This window comes from Anas acuta, chromosome 2 (genome assembly GCF_963932015.1).
Source record: "Anas acuta chromosome 2, bAnaAcu1.1, whole genome shotgun sequence".
NCBI classification, from domain to species: domain Eukaryota; kingdom Metazoa; phylum Chordata; class Aves; order Anseriformes; family Anatidae; genus Anas; species Anas acuta.
The window spans coordinates 67,590,186-67,609,767 of record NC_088980.1 but is presented as its reverse complement, the minus strand read 5'-3'; the positions used below and the strand labels follow the sequence as shown (position 1 = coordinate 67,609,767).

The 19,582-nt window shown below is 39.1% G+C and overlaps 1 protein-coding gene across 2 annotated transcripts in view; it reads right to left on the bottom strand.

Annotated features, from left to right (window-relative positions):
- ELOVL2 (ELOVL fatty acid elongase 2) overlaps positions 1-19,582 on the bottom strand; it is a 46,002-nt gene that overhangs the window by 9,362 nt on the left and 17,058 nt on the right. For both annotated transcript variants that reach the window (XM_068670757.1, XM_068670758.1), the window contains exons 2-3: positions 14,325-14,388; positions 8,460-8,647 (exon numbers count right to left, since the gene is read on the bottom strand). In XM_068670757.1, the coding sequence (XP_068526858.1) occupies positions 8,460-8,647; positions 14,325-14,388 (252 nt within the window). The remainder of the gene's footprint in view (positions 1-8,459; positions 8,648-14,324; positions 14,389-19,582) is intronic.

Below are 19,582 nucleotides of genomic sequence, written 5' to 3'. Positions count from 1 at the left end.
AATGTTTTTATAGTAATGATTACCTAAAGCAACTGGCAGCTCTTTTGGGCAGCATTGTATTTTGCAAATCAACAACACTATGAGGTAGAGTTGAGAGATTTTAAAAGTGACTTCCTTACTTGAATATGTGAAAAGTACTTCTGTGGCCAAGTGGCAGTTCATGTTCTGGGGTCTGCAGAGGGTGCAGCAAGGTATGGTGGGAGAAGTACACTGCAGAGTTACACTGTAAGCAGCATTGCAAGATGCTGTGAGGCATGTGTTGTTTTTAACTCTGGCACTACATTCAGGGGAAGGTGTGTATTGGTGTCTGTACAGACCTTCCCCTCCACTTGAGACTGAAAAAGTCTCCTGTGCTTAACAAAGTGTGACAGACTATGTAAAGCAAAGTAGATTTATTTTCAGTGATCATATTGAATTAATTCCTAGAGTAAATACATATTAAGAGCAATAATTTCTTTGGATCTACAGAATTGGCAAATAAGTCAGAATGTATCTTATAAATTCAAATTAAAATAACAAAAACCAAACAAACAAAACCAAAGACTTAGAAAGCCAAAGTCTCTATTACTTTTTCTCTGAATCACATGCAGTTGTCCCTGTATTTCCAACATATTTAGTGTCTGTCTGCGGCCAAAATAATCAGTGGAGTATCTTTTAGATTGTGTGTGTATATATATAGAGAGAGAGATGAAGAGACAATATGTAGGTGTTTTAGATGGCTGCTATCGGAGAACTGAAACAAAACCACTCCTCCTCTGGAGCAGACCCCGTTTCAGTGGATTCATCTACAGAGTGTGCCAGAGGTCACAAAACCAAACAGGATGGGACTGCAGTCTGAAAACAGCAAAAATCCAACAGCAAAACCTGTCTGGAGGTCCCCAAGCAAATGCTCAGTGCAGCTGAGATCACAATGTGTTTAGCCAAGTGTGTGCTGTGCTTGCAAGCATGTAGGGCTGGAGTTTGCGGACTCCTCTCCCTGCTTAACCTGCAGAGATGCTGAGGAGAAGGGGGTTAAAGCTCCTAGGTATGGCACTTTGTTTCCCTCCCATCTTTCAAAAATCAGCTGAGTGGGAAAGGGTAGTTTCCAGTCCCAAATGCATGGGCTTTTTCTGTCCTCTGCGTAGAAGGAGGTGTACAGATCTGTGCCTGTGCTGCAGCTGGCAATATGCAGCAGCTTCAGGAGCAATGTTCAGGGAGATGTTACTGCACAGTTGTTTTTACAGATGGCTCCTCTTGGTGCCTTTCCTGTGTGCTCTCCTGCGTTGGATATTCCCTCCAATCAGAAGTTACTAAGAGATCCCTGAGAGACTGCGACTTTTGGAATAGGCAGGTACAGCATCGTTGGTGGGCTGTTATTGAAGATTTGCTCTCAACTCTGCCTTGTTGCTTGAGAAATGCTGAAGAAAATAGAGTTGTCATCTTGCCCTTGGCCAGGAGCAGGATGGTCAAGCAGCATGGGGGTATCAGAAGCTCATTTGGAGGCAGCATCCTGAACTCCATCTGGGAGCTTTGGTAAGATATGGCCTCAAACACAAGCATTAACAGCTCTGCCAGAAACCTCTGTGGACAGTTCTGCAGAGAAAGTAAATGATATTGCCTCTTGCTGTTTTGTTATCTGACAGCAACTATGATAGCCTCGCAGCTTTATTGGTGGGAAGTGGTAGTAGTGGTACCATCTCTAGCCCTTGTGATTGTAGGGAGTTGAAGCTGTACCCTCTAAAAACTCAAAATCCTAAAAACAAATAAAGGAGAAAAGATGACTGCCTTTCCCTTCTTGTAAGAAGCAACGTCATGGACTAGGAAGGAACTCTTCTCCTGCTTTTACTGAGGAACTGTAAATTATTATCATAAATGGAGTCTACTGCTTTGTTAAAGTAAGAACATCCGCAATTTGTTGTATTTATCTGACACAATCTTTTGTAATCTACATTTATGATATGATGTGCCTATATTTTTTATCTTAGGCTTTTAAACAATTCTACCTTGTGAGAGGTATGTAAGTTTAAACAGTACTTTCGGTATCTCAGTTTCACTTGGTTCATTCTAATGCATTCTGTAACTGTAAATTTATACCTTTATTATGTTTAAATTGGTAGAATTTGTTCATTTTTCCTTTTCATGCATCTTTGGAAGTCTGTTATTGTGTAGGTTTTTGTTGTTGTTTTTTTCAGGTGGAAACTTTCATTGTGGAAACTTTTTTTTTTTCTTCCCTTTTTTCAATCTTTTTTTTGGCATTCCTTAGTAGCTAATTCATTTTCTTCCCTTGAAAATATCAAATCTCACAAAACCCTCTGGTATGGTAGCTGAAACATTAAATTACAGAAATTTAATAGGAAAAAAAAAAAAAGCCATTTGAAATCTTTTGATTTGTCTGCTTTACAGATTTTCTGACTTGTATATGATTACAATAGACTGCTTTTTCAAACATCTTTTTTTTGTTGTTGTTACAGGTTTGGAAACTTTCCTGCTGGTGCTATATTGAACTGGCTTGCTCACAAGACTGTTTCAAGAATTCCATTCATAGCTCTCAAAAATGAGATGAGAACTCTTAAAGGCTCAGAAACTTAAAAAATATATATAATTTCATTTCAGTATCTTAGATTTTTAACTTGGCATTTCAAAAATCTGTAATTCATCACACCATGCAAACAGGGAGAAAAATCTGGGGTAAGAATATCACAACCTAGCTGCATTTTTTTTTCTTTAATTTGTTCTTCTGTTTGTTCTTCCATGGCCCTATATAAATGCCAGATTTGCAGACCATACTGTGTGCCTATTCCCCAGTCATTTCACTTGGCAGAAAAATTCCCTCTGATTTGTATCTGTGTTTCAACAGCCAGCAGCTTAGTGTGAAAATCTATTTTGAGTGCCTTAACCTTGTTCTTTCATGTTGGCTTTTCTGACATGTCAGCTTTCCATAGTAGGTGACTCGTATGCTGTTCATCTCCTTTAGGGAAAACAGGAGAATCCACTCTTTGAGTTTTGACTACTCTGCTTTGTAAGATACTTTTTAAGATTTCTGGCTAACTCCGTAATAAAAAGTTGGTGGTGAAACTTGGAAGGCAGAGAGTGCTTTTTGGCATCTTGGTGATCCCAGGCCATGACTTTCATGTTGGCTGTCTGTGATGTGGAATGAAAGCAGGTTACCTAATGGTATCAAATGAGCCAGCTGCGTATCTGGAACAGAAGCTGGTAACCTGACACAAGACATCCAGTTACTAGTGCTCTATTTCTATGATACCAAACTCATACATTACTTTTAGTGGTTCAGTTATGTTCCCTTCCACATGCTGAGCACCTCATGATGCTACAGAACTTGTGCTATGTTTTATCATGCAATGATTGTGTAAGTGCAGGATACAATAAAGAGATGAGAGATCCTCTCTCTCCCCCTTAAAAATACAAACTATCTTCCTAGAAAACATTCCTTTGGATGTTTTGCATTCTTGGCAACCTGGTTAATATTAACACATGCATTTTTTGATGCTATTTGTAAAAACGGATCAAAGAATCATTGAATCATAGAATATCCCGAGTTGGAAGGGACCCAAAAGGATCATCAAGTCCAACTCCTGGCACTCCGCAGGTCTACCCAAAATTTTAGACCATGTGACTAAGTGCACAGTCCAATCGCTTTCTAAATTCAGACAGGCTTGGTGCAGTGACTACGTCCCTGGGGAGCCTGTTCCAGTGTGCAACCACCCTCTCAGTGAAGAACCTCTTCCTGATGTCCAGCTTAAACTTCCCCTGCCTCAGCTTAAAACCATTCCCACGGGTCCTATCACTGGTGTTTACAGAGAACAGGTCACCTGCCTCTCCACTCCCCCTCATAAGGAAGTTGTAGACTGCGATGAGGTCCCCCCTCAGCCTCCTCTTCTCCAGGCTGAACAGGCTCAGTGCACTCAGCCACTCCTCATACGTCTTCCCCTCTAGGCCCTTCACCATCTTCGTCACCCTAATGGTATGTATGAATAATGGATCTACTTCCACGTCATTACTGTACTTGAGAATCTTCAGACTTACTGTGGGTTTAAATTTTAGCTCCTAGAAACAGGAAAAGTGGAGGTAAACTTGATGTTTTTTTTTTTTGTTGGTGTTTGTTTGTTTGTTTTTGTGTGTTTGTTTTTTTTTCACACTGTGCAAAGTATAAGAATTATCTTCTGACTTCAGTAAACAGCTTAATGCACTGGGCTTGCAATACCTGTACAGTTCTGCTCTTTCCCTTTGGCACCCAGCAGGAACCTCTGACTTTTGCTCTGGATTGATGGGTCACTCATGCAAGTCCTGCTTCCCCACATGGATATGGTTTCTTGTTTACAGTTCTCAAGTCCTATGGATTTGTAATAATTCCGTGAAGCTACCTGGGGATACAAACACTTGAGATACCATGCCACCTGTATGCTAATGTATGCTAATGTATGCTAACACACATCTCTAGATCTCCTTTTTAATATGACTGTTGGTGCCGTTGTCCTGTTTTTCTTAGTGCCTGATCAACACAAAGACTTGGATGAGAGCTTGATGACTAGCTAAGATTTAATTTAAATAGGGCAGAGGTGATACTTACTGCTGGGGAAAGCAACTTAAGACCCTGGTAGAGATTATGTCTTTTCCTGTTAATGACAAAGAGTAGTATCACATGAGTAATTTCTTAATTCAGAGATCAGCATTGGTCTGCTTTGTTTCAAAGTTTAATTAAGTATGAAAGTTATGAGGATCTCATCCTGTGGTAAACTTCAATACCTTATCTGGGCCTCTGGTGCCTCACATTGGGTCTCTGGAGTGTGGTCTGAGAGTTGACTTGCTCATGAATTCATTTTAAAATATGCAAATACTTGATTGCTTTTCACATTAAGCTGGTTTTCTGTGCATAGCTGGCACTTTCACAATATTAAGCAGAGATTTGTGTAGAAGAAAGGCATATTTCTTTTCAGTGAAATTGAAAGAAGTTTTGATTTTTATTAAACAAAATGGTAGTGGTTGTTTTGTGCACGGTTTTTGGCAATGTTTCTGGAAACTCTTGGATCTGTTTGACCTGAGTCTATTAACACTTAATGGTACAGAAGAGTACACATCCAATAACAAATGTCTGGTGCACCTTTCTCTTATAGTGACAAGATGGGAGGGAATTTGACCTTCTGACCCTCCTGCAGTGCACCTGCAGCCTGCCTAATTTAAGCACAGGAAATGTGTCTAAGTTTCAGGTACTTGGAAAAAGCTGCATTCCAAAAACAAGTGTTCCACTTCTCCATTACAATTAACAGGAAAAGGTAAGTGTCTTTGGTGGCTTCAGGAAAATCTGTTTGCCTAGCACAGGTTTCTAGATTAAGGTCTAATAAACTGTTCTTCAAGGAGGCCTTCAAAACGATTTGAAGAGGCCTTCAAAATTCCTGACACATGAGTTTTGAGATCCTGCTTTTTAGGGATCATAGGGATATCTGACCTTATGTTAATGGCATATCTTAAGTGCTTGAGAGATTGGTTGGACTCAAAGGTAATGGAGCTATAGTTTCATGTCCATGGAGCAATGCACAGAGCTCTGGCTCAAAAGGGAAGTCTGCCTTTGGAGGCATAAAAATCTAGCAGTTTTGTTGAGTCCTTGCTACAACCTTTGCCTTTCTGCCTTGAGGTTGCATGACTTGATTGTAGGGGACAGCTAAACTAGATCAGGCACAATGAGGGGGAAAGAATTGCAGTATAAGTTTCCCTATTGGTTGGTTTATCATGTTTCTTATTGAAGCTATCATATGTGACAGTCTGCATTTGGAGATGCACCTCTGACACACAACAGGTCTTTTTCTCGTGAATGTCTAAGAAGCACCCACTCCATTCTGGAGCTCTCTCAAGATGTGGCAACTTGTAAACAAGACCAAGAAGAGACAAGTAGAACAATGCCAATAACTGTTCTTTGTAGTTAATTTCTATAATAGGGCTTATTATTTCATGTTTATCTCTGTTACAGAGACCATAGCGTTGGAAGTGCAGTGGGACGATGAAGGAATAAGGCCATTGTTATAGATCTCTCTAATTAGGAATTAATCTTGAATCATACTCCTTGGAGAGATCAGCTGTGTTTACATAAGAAACCACTGTGTTTACATAAACCACTACAGAGAATGCTCTAAATATAGGTAACTCTTGCCTTAAAGAGCTTACCTTCTATTAAAGACAGAGGGAGCAGGGGTGAGAGACAGGCTTCAGGAATAAGACAATGTTGAGTCAGTGTAACCTTATTCACTGCTGAAGAAGATTTCTGCCTTCATCATTGCCTTTTTCCCTTCAGCAGGGATGTGCAAGCTCCTCAGGTAGGTCTGCAAATCTCAATAGCCACTCTGCTCCTTCACAGGAAAAATTGTGAATAGGAACCACACGAATCGGCTATGAAAAAGTACAGAACCACTATTATGGAAGAGCAACTTGTGCAATGTACAACCAGCCTGGCTGACAGTCCAGAGCTGTGCCATCTGCAATAAACCAGCTGTGATGTCCGATGGGTTCCTGACAAATGCAGAATGGGGAGCATGGAGGCGCTGCCAACCATGCCTGGCTGTGGTCTTGGAGGTGTAAGCCAGCAGCCTCCAGCTACAGAGTCAAGGCCTGGAGGGACTTAGGGAGGACTCATGCAACTCCACGATCGTCAAAGTTAGCCTTGGGAAAGAAAGGGCAGTTGAGGCAGCTGAATGGGAGCTGGCTCAACACAGTTCCTACAAGGGTATGAAGGTGGCAAAAAAAACTCAATTCATATAAGACTTGCTAAAATTCTGTTTGCTTGTTCATTTGCTTGTGGCAGGCCAAATCAAACTGCAAGGGAAAGGGAGTGGTATTTTTGTTTTCTATACAATTAATCATTTCCATTGAGTCTTACTACCAAAGACAGCTATCCATATACCTTCAAGCAGAATGGAGATTTAAACATTGAAGTGCTGATTTAAATTCTGGAGGAAAATCAGTACAGCACCATAAAACCTTCTAGCAATTGTGCTTGTTTCTCCTTTGCTCTGAACCTCATCCTGCACTCTGAGACACCCAGAGCAATTGTGGAAGCCAGCTGGGGCTTTGACCAGGAAAAAGCACTGTGTAGCACAATTGGTCCTTTGCACAAACTGCTGTTTGGCCTTCTGACCTGGCCACTCACCTGGTTGTTAGCTCAAATTAATTTAAAACTTGAAATCTTCAGAGTCCTGTTTGGCTTCTGGACAAAGCAAAGTTTCTTGTCCGGTTGATGGAACAGTCAGTCCTTGTTATTTTCATAGAAACTGCTGCTGTGGCTGAGAGCCCAGGAAGCAAGAAATGCTGTGAGAGGGCTGTGCAAGCAAAGCAGCAATGTCAGCAGTTGGAGATGCTACAGTTTTGGCAGAGGGGAGAAAATGATACTGGAATAATGACAGGGCCTCATTGGGAATTAGGATTATTCCACAAAAGCCTCCCTTGCAAAGGAGAGCTGAATAAACCAGTATCTGAAATCAGTCAGGCAAATGTTGAAAGTTGGGAATGGAGCTGAAATGCAGTAATAAATGCATCCTCTCCATTACAGGAGAGGAGAATGAATTGTGCTTGTGTTCCCTGCCTCAGCACACCAGGTCTTTGTCCTGTTATCAGTCAAGGCCTGTAGGTGTTGGGTGCTGGAGGGATGAGTCTCACCCTTAGAAGTCTTAAACTGACTCTCAGGCCAGCTCTGTTCGTACAGGAAGGTGAAAACACATATCTTTGCAGAGGAATGCTGCTCAAATCCTTTGCTATTATAGAACTTGTCAGATGCATTCAAACCTCCCTCCTGGTTATGAGTGGAACCTGATTTTATGTAAGCGTGTTTCTTCCTGATAAGCGCTCAGAAAATAATCTGTGAGACCATATTCAGCCTGCAAGTCCCCAAAGGACTTGCTCTTGGCTGAAGTGGCAGGTTTTTATCATGCCCGCTACTTAATGTTTCTACTGTCTGACTATATGATGGAAGCTTTGTACTAAGGAGAGCACAAAAAATAACATTGAATTGCCAACACCATAAATAAATCTGTACTTACTCTCATATGTGAATCTGTTCACATTTAAATATGGACATTTGTACAAAGAACAATTACTTCACAGGCAGTCATACAAATAAAAGCCATTCTTGGGAATTTTTACGTATGCTGAATAACGAGGTGTAGGCATATTTGAATTCAGCAACTGCTGCAGATTCATCTTCAAGCTTGTAAACACTGTCATAGTAGCAGCCAGCTGTCTTCAGGGGTGAACTGTAGCTCAGGAAGGACAGCTGAAACATGCTGAGACCAATGCAGGGAAGGTACTCTACAAGTCATTGCCCAATTGCAAAGTGCTTTTAGGGACTGTTCTTGATGTTAAATTTACTTAAATTTACCATTCATGTCAAATTTCCTAGCAAAACCATCTAAGGTATTTCTGCTAAAAAATGTACGTTGCTCACCTTTCTCAGCTGTGCTGTATTGAAGAACACTTACCTCTATGAGCATGTACATGGAGAGCAGTGTAATCCCAAGGTTATATACAATGAGGTGAGCCCTGAGGGAGAACGGAGGCCTGTTCTTCATGAACTTGTTGCCTAGCCATATGCACAGTAAGTATGCACAAGTAAGGAAAAATGTAGGAAGGTAAGAATCCAAAAGTAGCCATCCTCTAACCCTGGAATCTGAAAAGAAATGCATGCAGCAAGCAATTAAGAATGTTATAGTAAAGTACTGCTAAAATAAGGCAGGTTGTACAATGAAAAACATATGCAAAACATATGCAAAGGAAATCTGCTGTGCTCTGCTTACATTAAGAGCTATTCATTGCTATCACCTCCCAAAAGTGGCATACTAATTCACAGAATGTGTGGTGAAAACTGCATAAAATTCCCTAATAATTTAAAGTCACTTACATCTCCTCATTTTCACAGGAAAGTGAAAATGAAAAGAGGAAAAAAAACCTGTATGTATTTTCATTAATGTTTTAACTTAATTAAGCCTTATCTTGACTTGCTCAAGGGTCAGACAACTTGAAGATAATATTATACTATTTTGATTCTGCATTTGTTACATATGTATGAAGGCACGTGATATTTGCTAGAAAACATTTATAAAAGGAGAGGATTTTTCAAAAACATTAAATATGAAAAACAAATAGCAAATGTTTACTTTGATGGTTATCAAAGATATTTGCTAGCATACGGGCTTGCTTTCTCATAGTTTTTGTTCCATTTGTTTGATCCTGAAATGCAATATTAAGGTCAAATCCTGCTTGCCTTATTCACACAAGTAATCTCATTGGCGGTAATCAGATAGTTCAGTGTATATGAGCAAATCCTAATCCTGCATGCCAATCTGGAAGCACCATTTCATTGTCCTATGAGCAACTCTATGTCACGAGCAAATGTTTTTTTCCCCTCCTTTTTTTATTTTTCCAAGATAGAGGAAGATTTAGAGTTAATTTTTTACAACAACAATCTTTGGACATTTATCAAAGAGAAAGGCAAGTGGCAACATGGCTAGTTTTTCAAAAAGACAAATCTGTCAAGAGTTATGGAGTATATGAAGAAATAAGTCAATGAGAAGCTATTGTGTAGGTCACAGTAGTTCTTTCTGCTCTCAGAAACTGTTTTAAATTATTTGTTTTTTTTTTTTTGAAGACTCTTTTAAAGAATTATGCTAAAAACTGTAACAGAAGAGAATGTGTTCACACTGTATGAAAAAACATTTTACTACTTTTTCAACCTGTGGTGGAAAGGACTGGGCAATGGATATTGCACACATCAAATGTGCCTTAGTGTTTAAAAAACTGTTGCTTGTGACAATTTTGCTTTATCATATTCTTTCCAACTATTCTTTCCACAGAAATATATAGAGAGATATAAGTAAAGTGAGATTTTAAGTGAGTTAGAATAATCTGCTAATGGAACTTTCTTTCTCACTAGCATTTCCCTCCACTTCCCACCTTGCTTCCATTGCAGTAGCTGTAACACATATCATGGATTTGGGCTCCACATGGGAAGTAAGCTCTTTTGCAGGAAAGACTTTCAATAAGACCTGAGTTACTGTGGAAGTCCAGTGCTCTTCTGGCTTTGACTCTCCCTTCTGAACTCCTAAGAACCAGCTCCTCTCTCCAAAAGATGACAGGCATAGGATTAAAAGAGTTGTGAAAGCATGATTACCTACTGCAAAGCACAGCCCTTCCTTCAGGGCAGCTTTGCTTTGGTGTGCATTACCAAGCCAGAGTGCCTGTTTTCTGTCTTGATATCTCAGTGCCCAATTAAGGTCACTTCAGTGTGAGACTAAATGTTTCCAACAACCCTCTCAAAGGTCACGGGACATTTGGGAAGCTGTGGAATGGGTGTTTTTGAGGTGATTCTGTTCCCATATGGGCTATAAACAGGACACATGAGTCAGGACAGGTAAAGCTTGTGTGCACAAATGTTGATCTAGCATATGTTTTAGGAGCATAAGGTTTTGATTTATTTAATTGGTATTCTAAATGAAAGCAATTGTTTCAGCAAGACTGCTCTCTAAAAAGGATCCCCCCATCCAAGGACTGCAATATTTCATGCATAAAGGTTATTTGCACAAAGGCCAACTGGCATCAGATAACTAAATGGTATATTTGCTCAAAGAGGAAAAATAATTGGAAGAGATAAGAATACAAAATAAACTAAACAGCATTAAATGCTGCCCTAGTATGCCCTCAGAAAGCTTTTTCACTCGTGCTGTGAGTGGCCACAAGCATGTGGCCTGATCTACACAAAAGCAGAACTCCTTGTGCTCATTCAGGTCAGCATATCAAATATTTTTAAGATCTGTACAATTTAATTTTCAAGTGTCTAGAGAAATTTTAAAACTTATTCCCGTACTGATTATTTTCCAACCTGACCTTGGTACCTTGAAGGGTAGGACAGTTATTAGCAGAAAATGGTTTATCAAAAGCAGCCAGAGGATCCTGACTGTTCTGTTTCCATGTTCACTTTTCCTTGAATGCCAAGAAGAGGGAGGTTTTTATGTGTTGGGAAAGCAGATGAAGGGGAGTGTATTTTTAAAAAAAACAGGTTATCAGAAGAAGAAAAGAGACCGACAGTTACTCTGTGTTAGGCTACTCTCTGTTCTTGTAATATAAAGGTACAGTGTTAATGTAAGAAAGCATTATTTTTACTCTGCTGAACCCTCACAGCATCTAAATTTGAGACCAGGGCAGTGAATAAAGTCAGAGTGTGAAAGTGCTGGACAACAACCATAGAAAGGAGCAGGCGCACCCAAGCTCTGGTTGCTCTGTGAATAAGCTCATTCACAGTCACTGGCCACGATGTGCTAGACCCCTGGGGTGAAATCTTGGCACCTTTGAAATGAGTGGCAAGCCTCACAGGCTCTTTAAATGTATCAGGCTTTTATCAGTGAGGTTTAGAAACATTTTGATTCAGGTTGCTGTATAGCTTTGGCTGACTGGTGTTTGAGAAAATTCAAATGTTGTCTGAGTAAATTCATACCTTTTCAGATGCTGAGGGTAGGTGGCTTTGTACCAATGCTTTATTACTGTTTATATTCAATTGACTACAGAAGGAGTGATTATTACTTTAACATAACTTTGTTAAAATATATCTATTCTCAATCACTTCTGCTTCTTTGGCAGATTAAAAAAAAAATAAAAGCAACTCATTAACTAGATTTAGCTCCTGTAATTCAGTATTCCTTAATTTTGCATAATCATATAATATCCTGACTTGGATGGGACTCACAAGGATCATCGAGTCCAACTCCTGGGTCCACACATGACCACTCAAAAATCAAACCATATGTCTGAGAGCATTGTCCAAGTGCTTCTTAAACTCCAGCAGGCCTGGTGTTGTCATCATTGTTCGGGGAGCCTGTCCCAGGGCCCGATCATCCTCTCCATGAAGAACCTTTCCTAACATCCAGCCTGACCCTCCATTGACATAGCTTCATGCCCTAACACCAAACAATACTCTGTAGAACATGAAGGCCCTGTAAAAATGTTATTTTTCAGAACAATATAGCAATTTCACTCTTTCTCATTTTGTCCTGAACCTAGATAAACTCCAATCCAGAACAATATGTACCAACATCACTTTGTAAGACCACTTCTTATTAAGAGATGCAACCAATGGGCATGTATGTGGCTTCTGTTCCCTGAACCAAGGGACTTGGTCTGTTAGGTCAAAAGCAAATTTTAGGTAAATTAATTTACAAAGTCTATCTGGCAGCAGAGAACAAAGACACAAAAGAGGCCTTTATCTAAATCAAATTAATATCTTTGATAGCACACCCCTTTTTCTAGTGGTGTAGTACTGCAGGTTGTGTAAACTACTAATGTGAGCAGAGAGAATCTCCAGGAATTAGTGCCTGGCTTTCTGTCTCCTGCTGTGGCCTCAGCCACACCAGGTAATAATAACTACAACCAATATAATAGCAACACTATTTCAAGGGTTGCTACCTCAAATACAAACCACAAATGTAGGATTGATTTTGAAAGAATGCAGCATTGGTATCTCTCTTTTTAAGCCACCTTGCTGCTGAATTAAGTGGGTATTGTGGATGAAAGTTGGGGGAGAGAAAGAATAGGAATGTTTTGTTGGTTTTATACAATTGGGGAAGCTCTCAAGAATTCATTAGATTATCATTTGTGGTGTCATTCTATCCAATTTAAAACTGTTTGCAGTCTACCATGAATTATTTATGTATATAAATATACTGGAGGGAGCTTTGCTACTTATGAAATCACTATACCACCAATTCCAAAGAAAAAAGCGTGGTGAAGAGGTATGGACAAATGCTATCTTCAGCACTGATATCTGGAGAGGCATGGTAATGTACTTGGCAAGTATTACAAATAATACTTAACTAAAGTGCTTTCTAAAAGTCCACAGGGATCTGTGTGGGATTCTGCATTGGATTAATTACAGCTGGTCCTTTCAAACAATGTGGTCAGGACCAAGGAGGAAGGAGGAATGAAAGAGAACATCATGTTGATTTAAAAATAAAATAGTAGTACTTATACGCTTGTCATCACAGTTGTTTGTTAATAAAATGAATTACTGTAGAAACTATTAATTAGACGAACCTACTCTGTCTGTTTTAATCGCTTCTGCTGCAGTTCCCAAGCTATTCACTGTCTTTTCACTAGAAAACTTTCTTTCAAGCTTCACATCTACTGCAGAAATGATAGTAGATATTTTGTACTCAGCCAGACAGCTAAGAAAAATGAAAATTTCTTGGTTTTAAGAACGCTACTTATACTTTTCCTTGTCATCCTAATGAAGCATGAACTGTTTGTGGGACCAAGAGGATATTACTGCAACAAAATGAGAATACATAACCATATTTCCACAGGCAGCAGTATTGGCATTAAACACAGAGCAAAGTTTGCAGGGCTATTCCTGAAGTTGGACATGCTGAATAATGTTTAAACACAGGCTTACCAGCAACAAGATGGCCACACAAGGTCCTTCCCTGAGGACTGGGTCTACTCTCTAAGCTCCTCTCTTACTTTTTACTTCAGTTGCTTGGCCCTATCCCACCTTGCCATAGCCCTTCTCTTTTTTATGCGGTCCTACCTCATTTTTTTTTGCCGCTGGCTCTAACTATTGGCACAACTATTACCCCTTTCAGGCCTAACAGATCATGAGGCACGTCCAAGCTCTGCTAAACCAGCACTATAACAATTCAAGTTATTCTCATCCAAACTGTTTCAGAAAGCAAGAATAGGCAGTAGAAGGGTGTATTTGTTCTCTCATACTGTCTACCGGTTTACTGAAATTTTGGATGTCATCCTGCAGGGTGCTGAGAGCACTTTCTTGCTATTGTGCTGAGCGTGCTTCTGAATTAGGCTATTTGCTACATAGCAGGACCAAACAAGGACTAGATTATTAATGAGCATCAATCCCCAAACAGAACTTCCAAACTTCCGCTTTCAGAAAAATCAAAGATTTTTTTTTTTTAATTTCTCTAAGGACATAAAGTTGAAATCCTATGATATTTTAAGAATCAAAGGGCTCTATAACACAGAGATTTTTGTATTTTTTTTAAATCACCTTCATTTCTTCTTTCACCTTCAGTATAACTTGTGACTAGTTTTAATTTGTATTATAGATAATATGTCAAACAGTCAAAACAAAAAGCATTGTTTTTCTAAAAGCCTGGTGCTTTGACAAATTCCCTACGATAACGGTGTGTTCCTGCAAATATCATGATTCTGCCTAGTTCACAGTTTTCAATGAGAAATTATTCATAAACAAAATTTTGACTGCTTCTAATTATCAGAATATTTTTGAGTGGTAATCAGGATAGTCACTGTTTCCTAAAAGGGCTATAGGTGGAGCAACTTACCTCGAGGTCCAAACATATAGTCCACAAACTCATTTATTTCCTGGTCAAAAGCTTTCAGATGCTCCTAAAAAAAAAAAAAAATACATATAACGACAATATTATCCCATAGCTCACATAGAAAATACAATAATAAGAATAGAGTAATTTGGCAAAGAGCATGTCGTGATGCTTAAGTATTTCCAGGGTATGACACATCAGGTCTTCTGAAAAAAAAAAAAAAAAAAATCCTCTAAAAATGAACTTATTGAATAGAGGCCTCACTACTGGAAACAGTGCCAAAACTCTAGAACTCTTTAGAAAGTGAACCAGGTCTGAAATGAGGTTTTATTAATGAAGTAAAAGCCATACAACAGTGTGGAAATAAACAGTGAAGTAAACTCTGCACTGCAAATCCATCTGTGATGAATGTCATTTTCTCTCTGGTAAAGATATTTTTTTGTTTGTTTTTTGTTCTGCTTCCTCAACTAAAATCACTTTTTGTAGAGAGGATCTGGCAATTGCTTTGGTAAGTTTCACAAAGCTGCATGGCTATCACCAGGCTAATAACAGCACATGAGCTGAATATATTGACACTTTGCTCTTAAAGAGGGAAACCTTTGGGGCGAGCCAGCTAAGATTTCACTAAATGAGGCACTGAGTTCTAAAGACAAGTCAGCAGGAGATTTCAGGCCTCCAGTAATGACGTTCAGGCCATGCAGGGAGGCAGGAAAAGGAGGAATTTTACAGAGACTTTGTGTTTTGAGGTCTAAGCCAATGAAGCTGCTAAGCTGGCAGGCTCAGTGCTTTTGTGACGATTGGTGACTGAGTTGGGAGCTAAGCCTTGACTGGTGCAGGCCTTCCCTCAGTCAGATGTGGTGGCCTCTCCAAAATAACCTCCTCCCAGACTCCAGTTCTGGGCAGCTGCTTCCTGCATGCTGGTGCATGAACAGCTCTTTGCCCCAAGTCTGGCTTCAGCCTGGTTCTTTCTCTGTGCTTTCCAACAATTCCTTTCTGTGCTTGATAAATCAATTTCAGCACTTAGCAAATGCAGCCAAACTCAGGAGAAAGACAAAGAACATCTCCATGAGGCAAGAGCTGCCAAGGGCTGTGTGCAGCCTCAAATGCCAAATTGTCTTCATGACATCTTGAGCTGCAGCTTCCATTAGCAGATTTGCCTTTTGAAGAGCCACATTTGCACCCTGACAAGTACAGGGGCTGGGCTGTGGTGTGGGCAGGGAAAAGCTGCTGGCCCTCCCAAGCCCCATGTGTTTCTTCCCCTCTGAAGTTGGTCCTCAGGATGCTCAAAGTGAACAGCTTTTATGTGAATATATAGGTACAGCTGAGACCTCCTAGGGAGCAAGAGGTTTTGCAGCAACCAAGGCTGCAAAACTGCTTCTCCAAAATGCTGCTGTGTTCACATTATCTTAGAAAAATGCACCACCATCACCACAAAAAAAAAATAAAAATCTTTTATTCTTCCTAAAAAAAAATAATGAAGCAAACACTCAAAAAGCATAACAACAACAGAAAGGAATCAACAAACACCAGAAAGGAATTGCTCTGAAAAAGGAGAGAAGGAAAGTGATGATTCGTGATACTTCATACTTCACAGCACTGAAGAAACTGAACCAGACTTTAGGAAGTTGTCCTGCCTGCTGGCTCTGGGAAAGGGTGTTTTCTTGGCTGCAGACAACCCCCTTGGCAGCCAAAGGATGCCTTCAGTTGTAGGATGCCACATTGCTTCCAGGATGTGCAAAATATCTGCTTCCATTTTTACACCTTCAGCTATTCAGCTCATCAGCTAACATTTCATGGTGTAGGTATTGCCATTTGGGCAACGCCATTTTTTACTGTTTCTCTGTGACTTGCCCACTTCCTGCATTAATATGAAACTGAGGTACTCATGTATTTGGTGTTTTTTTTTTTTTTTTTTTTTTTTTTTTTTTTTTTTGTGTGTGTGTGTGTGTGCGTTTAGACTTAGGAGACTGCTTTGTAAAAAAATACTTTAATGGATTCAAATGTCTTGTAGTAACGAGCATTCAAAGCTACTTGCTTTCATGGTTACTTTATATAAGCACATCTTACACCATGTCAGGAATAAAGTAATAAACCATGTGTATTCCTTTTATATTTAAATTCTGTAGACAAATCTACTCTAGGCTGCATTTAAATGGAAATTCTAGGCTTACTTCTACCAGTTAGATGGAGGAATAGAAATTGTTGAATAATCACTAAGAAGGAAGAGCAGAATGAAGATTAAAAAAAAAAAAAAAAAGCTTGTACCAGCTCCCAACTCTGCTCCACTCTACCTTAATTAGCAATTGATTGATTCAATGTCTGGTTTGCTTTTCATACGTCATCTGAGAGTAGAAATTTTTATAAGAGGCACAGCAAAATAAATAAATATATTTTAAAATGACCCAATATTTGCCTCCCCTTTAACTCTCCTGCAACTTATTTTAGCTTACAGGAAGAAAAAAAAAAAAAAAAAAAAAGTTGTTTGGCTGTCTTACAGATTTACAGTGTTGTTAAAGATGATATATTTGTTTATATACTAAACACTAGTAGTAATATTTTGGAAAAAAATATTCTTAGTTTTAAAAAGTTAGGTCGCTTTGAATGACTGCTCTGTCACCTTTCTTTGGTGCTTATTAAGAAAGCTCTATGGAGCTTTCTCTATGTCTTCAAAAGACTAGACTGTATTTCTGGACTTTAGAACATGTCCTTAATAGTTCCTGCCTCTGGACAGGTTAGATGAAAACGTCTTGCTCAACATGGTCAGTTGTATTTGTAAAGAAAAGCAAATAAAACCAGTCTGAACAAAAATACATGCTCTGAGAACTCAATGCTCTCTGGAAAATCACTGTAATAGCCTTTATCAATGAAAGCATTTCAGCTACAAGGCTAAAGATTAATGTGTGTTTCTTGATTTTCTGATTTTCCTTCTGCTGTACAGGACATTGCTCTTGTCATTGGGAATGCTAGCAGTTTGGCAGGACTAGGACAAATTAGTGGAAGATCTATTTACCTAAACCAACAAAAAAACATATTAGGTTATTCAAACAGATCAAAGCACCCAAGGGGAAAGATGGGGAGGGAGAATAAAGCCAGTGATGATAAAGCAACATGGAGATTTCTTATGAGTTTCAGTATTTTTAGAACAGAAATGGGAATAAGTGAATAACTTGTTTAATCTTTTGGGAGACACTGAAGAGGAATGACCACCAACAGGACAGGAAACCCACCTAAAGTGGATCTCTTGGCTGCCGTCACAAACCCTTTAGAATGAGAATTTGCTCCCAAGTATGGGGTCTTTGTAGCCATGAGAAGTCTACGGACTGGTATTCTAAAATTAAAGGCTCCTTGAAATTCAGAGACAGCAATACTGGATTTTCTGAGATGGGGTGAGGAACTTACACTCAAAACATTCTTTGTGTGCATAAAGTACTATTACAGAGAATAACTTTGACTGAAATACAAATAAAAGGTAATTCTTAAGTATATGCATTGTGAGGCTTTTTGTTTGATTATGTGGATTTTAAATCACTTTCTGAAATAAAGGTCCTACAGATGAGTAAACTGCATTTAATCTTTCTTACACTGTCTGGAAATCTTTTTCATGCAAATGCTTGGAATATCAGTTAGTATCTCAAAAATCCAAGACAATTTCTTACACAGCTATGCAGAAACTAATGCACTCTATATGCAAAGAGATCTCATTTCAGACTTTAAACAAAAAACAGAAGTAGGTGTCAGCTTCTTCTTGCCCATACAGCTTCTGGAAGTAAATGTGATATTTGAAACAACCATGACAGAAAACATATATATTAAGTGTATGGTGATTTCTTTCTTATTATTTAGATGACATCTTTTCTTTAATTCCCTCAAGACTTCTGCTCCATAGTCAGCTACTGAGCACTAATGGAATTAATCAGAATTTATCAGCTTGTTTAAAGAAAACAATTTTAGATGCCTGCCCATATATGAATGGCCAAGTATTAAACAAATAGTGGAAAACTGTAGTGTTGACTCCAGAATGGCTGCAATATGGGCTGAAATGAAGCAAAGAAAAGGCTAAAATAAGTCTCAGGACTGCGGTGTAACTGCTCACAAAATGAATTATCTTTTTTATTGCTTGGAAAATTTAAAATTAATCTGGAACAAAGATGTGCAATGCGGGACAATTCTTCTTCAAAAGATTGTTTCAGACCACCTTTTAGGTTTTTGTCTTCATCTTTTAGGATTTCTGTGTTGTATCTGTAGGGGAAAGCAACAGACAGATGAAGCTGAAGGCAGAAAGATGAGTCAGAGGCTTCTATGGGCTATGTCACTAGAACAAGGGGGAAGTTAAATGAAATTTGGTGACAAGACATCCAGAAGCTGACTGTTGCTATAAGCAATTTATAATTAGCATATGGAACTGACTGCTAGATAATTTCACTGAAAGTAAGAATAAGCTGGAGTGAGCTCAAGAGGCAGCAGGGTGGGGGAGGACTGCCACTTCTCCCAATGGATAGACAGGAAGGGAGGCAGGGAGGGAAGGAACAAAATAGCTAGAAAGGAACCTATCTTAGATCTTCTTTAGCACTTCAGATGAATTGTTTAAAGAAGCAGAAACTGGACTCTTTATTTGATATGGTAATTTTGGAGCTCCATGTTCTGGGACATTCAGTCAACACTGATGACTGACTAAGATTAAGGGCTAGCTAGCAGAAACCTAATCAGCCCAGAAATACTGCCATAGCTCCTAGGAGAAGCACAGCCCTCTGACTGTGATAAACTGTGCTGGCTGAAGGACTATTTTGTCAATGCAAGATGCATCCATGCAGGGTGTGTTTGCTAGTACAGCAATCCTACTGTTTCATTCCTTCCTAACAATTGGCTTTGCAAAGCCAGCAGAATTTTGTAACTGTATTGTCCTAAGAAGGAATGTACTTCAGTGCAACAGCAGTGACCCAAGACAAGCAGTACTGTAAGAAGAAAAGTTCTGCTGGTGATCCAGGTCCAGAGTGGTGCCCATATAATACATGAGCAATGTTTGGTAACGCTCCAGTTTTGCAGAAGATAATCAAAAATGATTAATAGAGAGAACTATTGGTGACTTCATCTAAAGATATAGTTATTTTAGAGCTACAAGAAAAGAGCAATCTGTCTTTGTTACAGAAATGCAAGTCGTGTAATGCATTTTAATTTAATGCAAAAATGTATTTGAAAAATACAGTATGATAGAGAAATGACAGTATGATAGAGAAATACAGTATGATAGAGTTTCTTTTCTC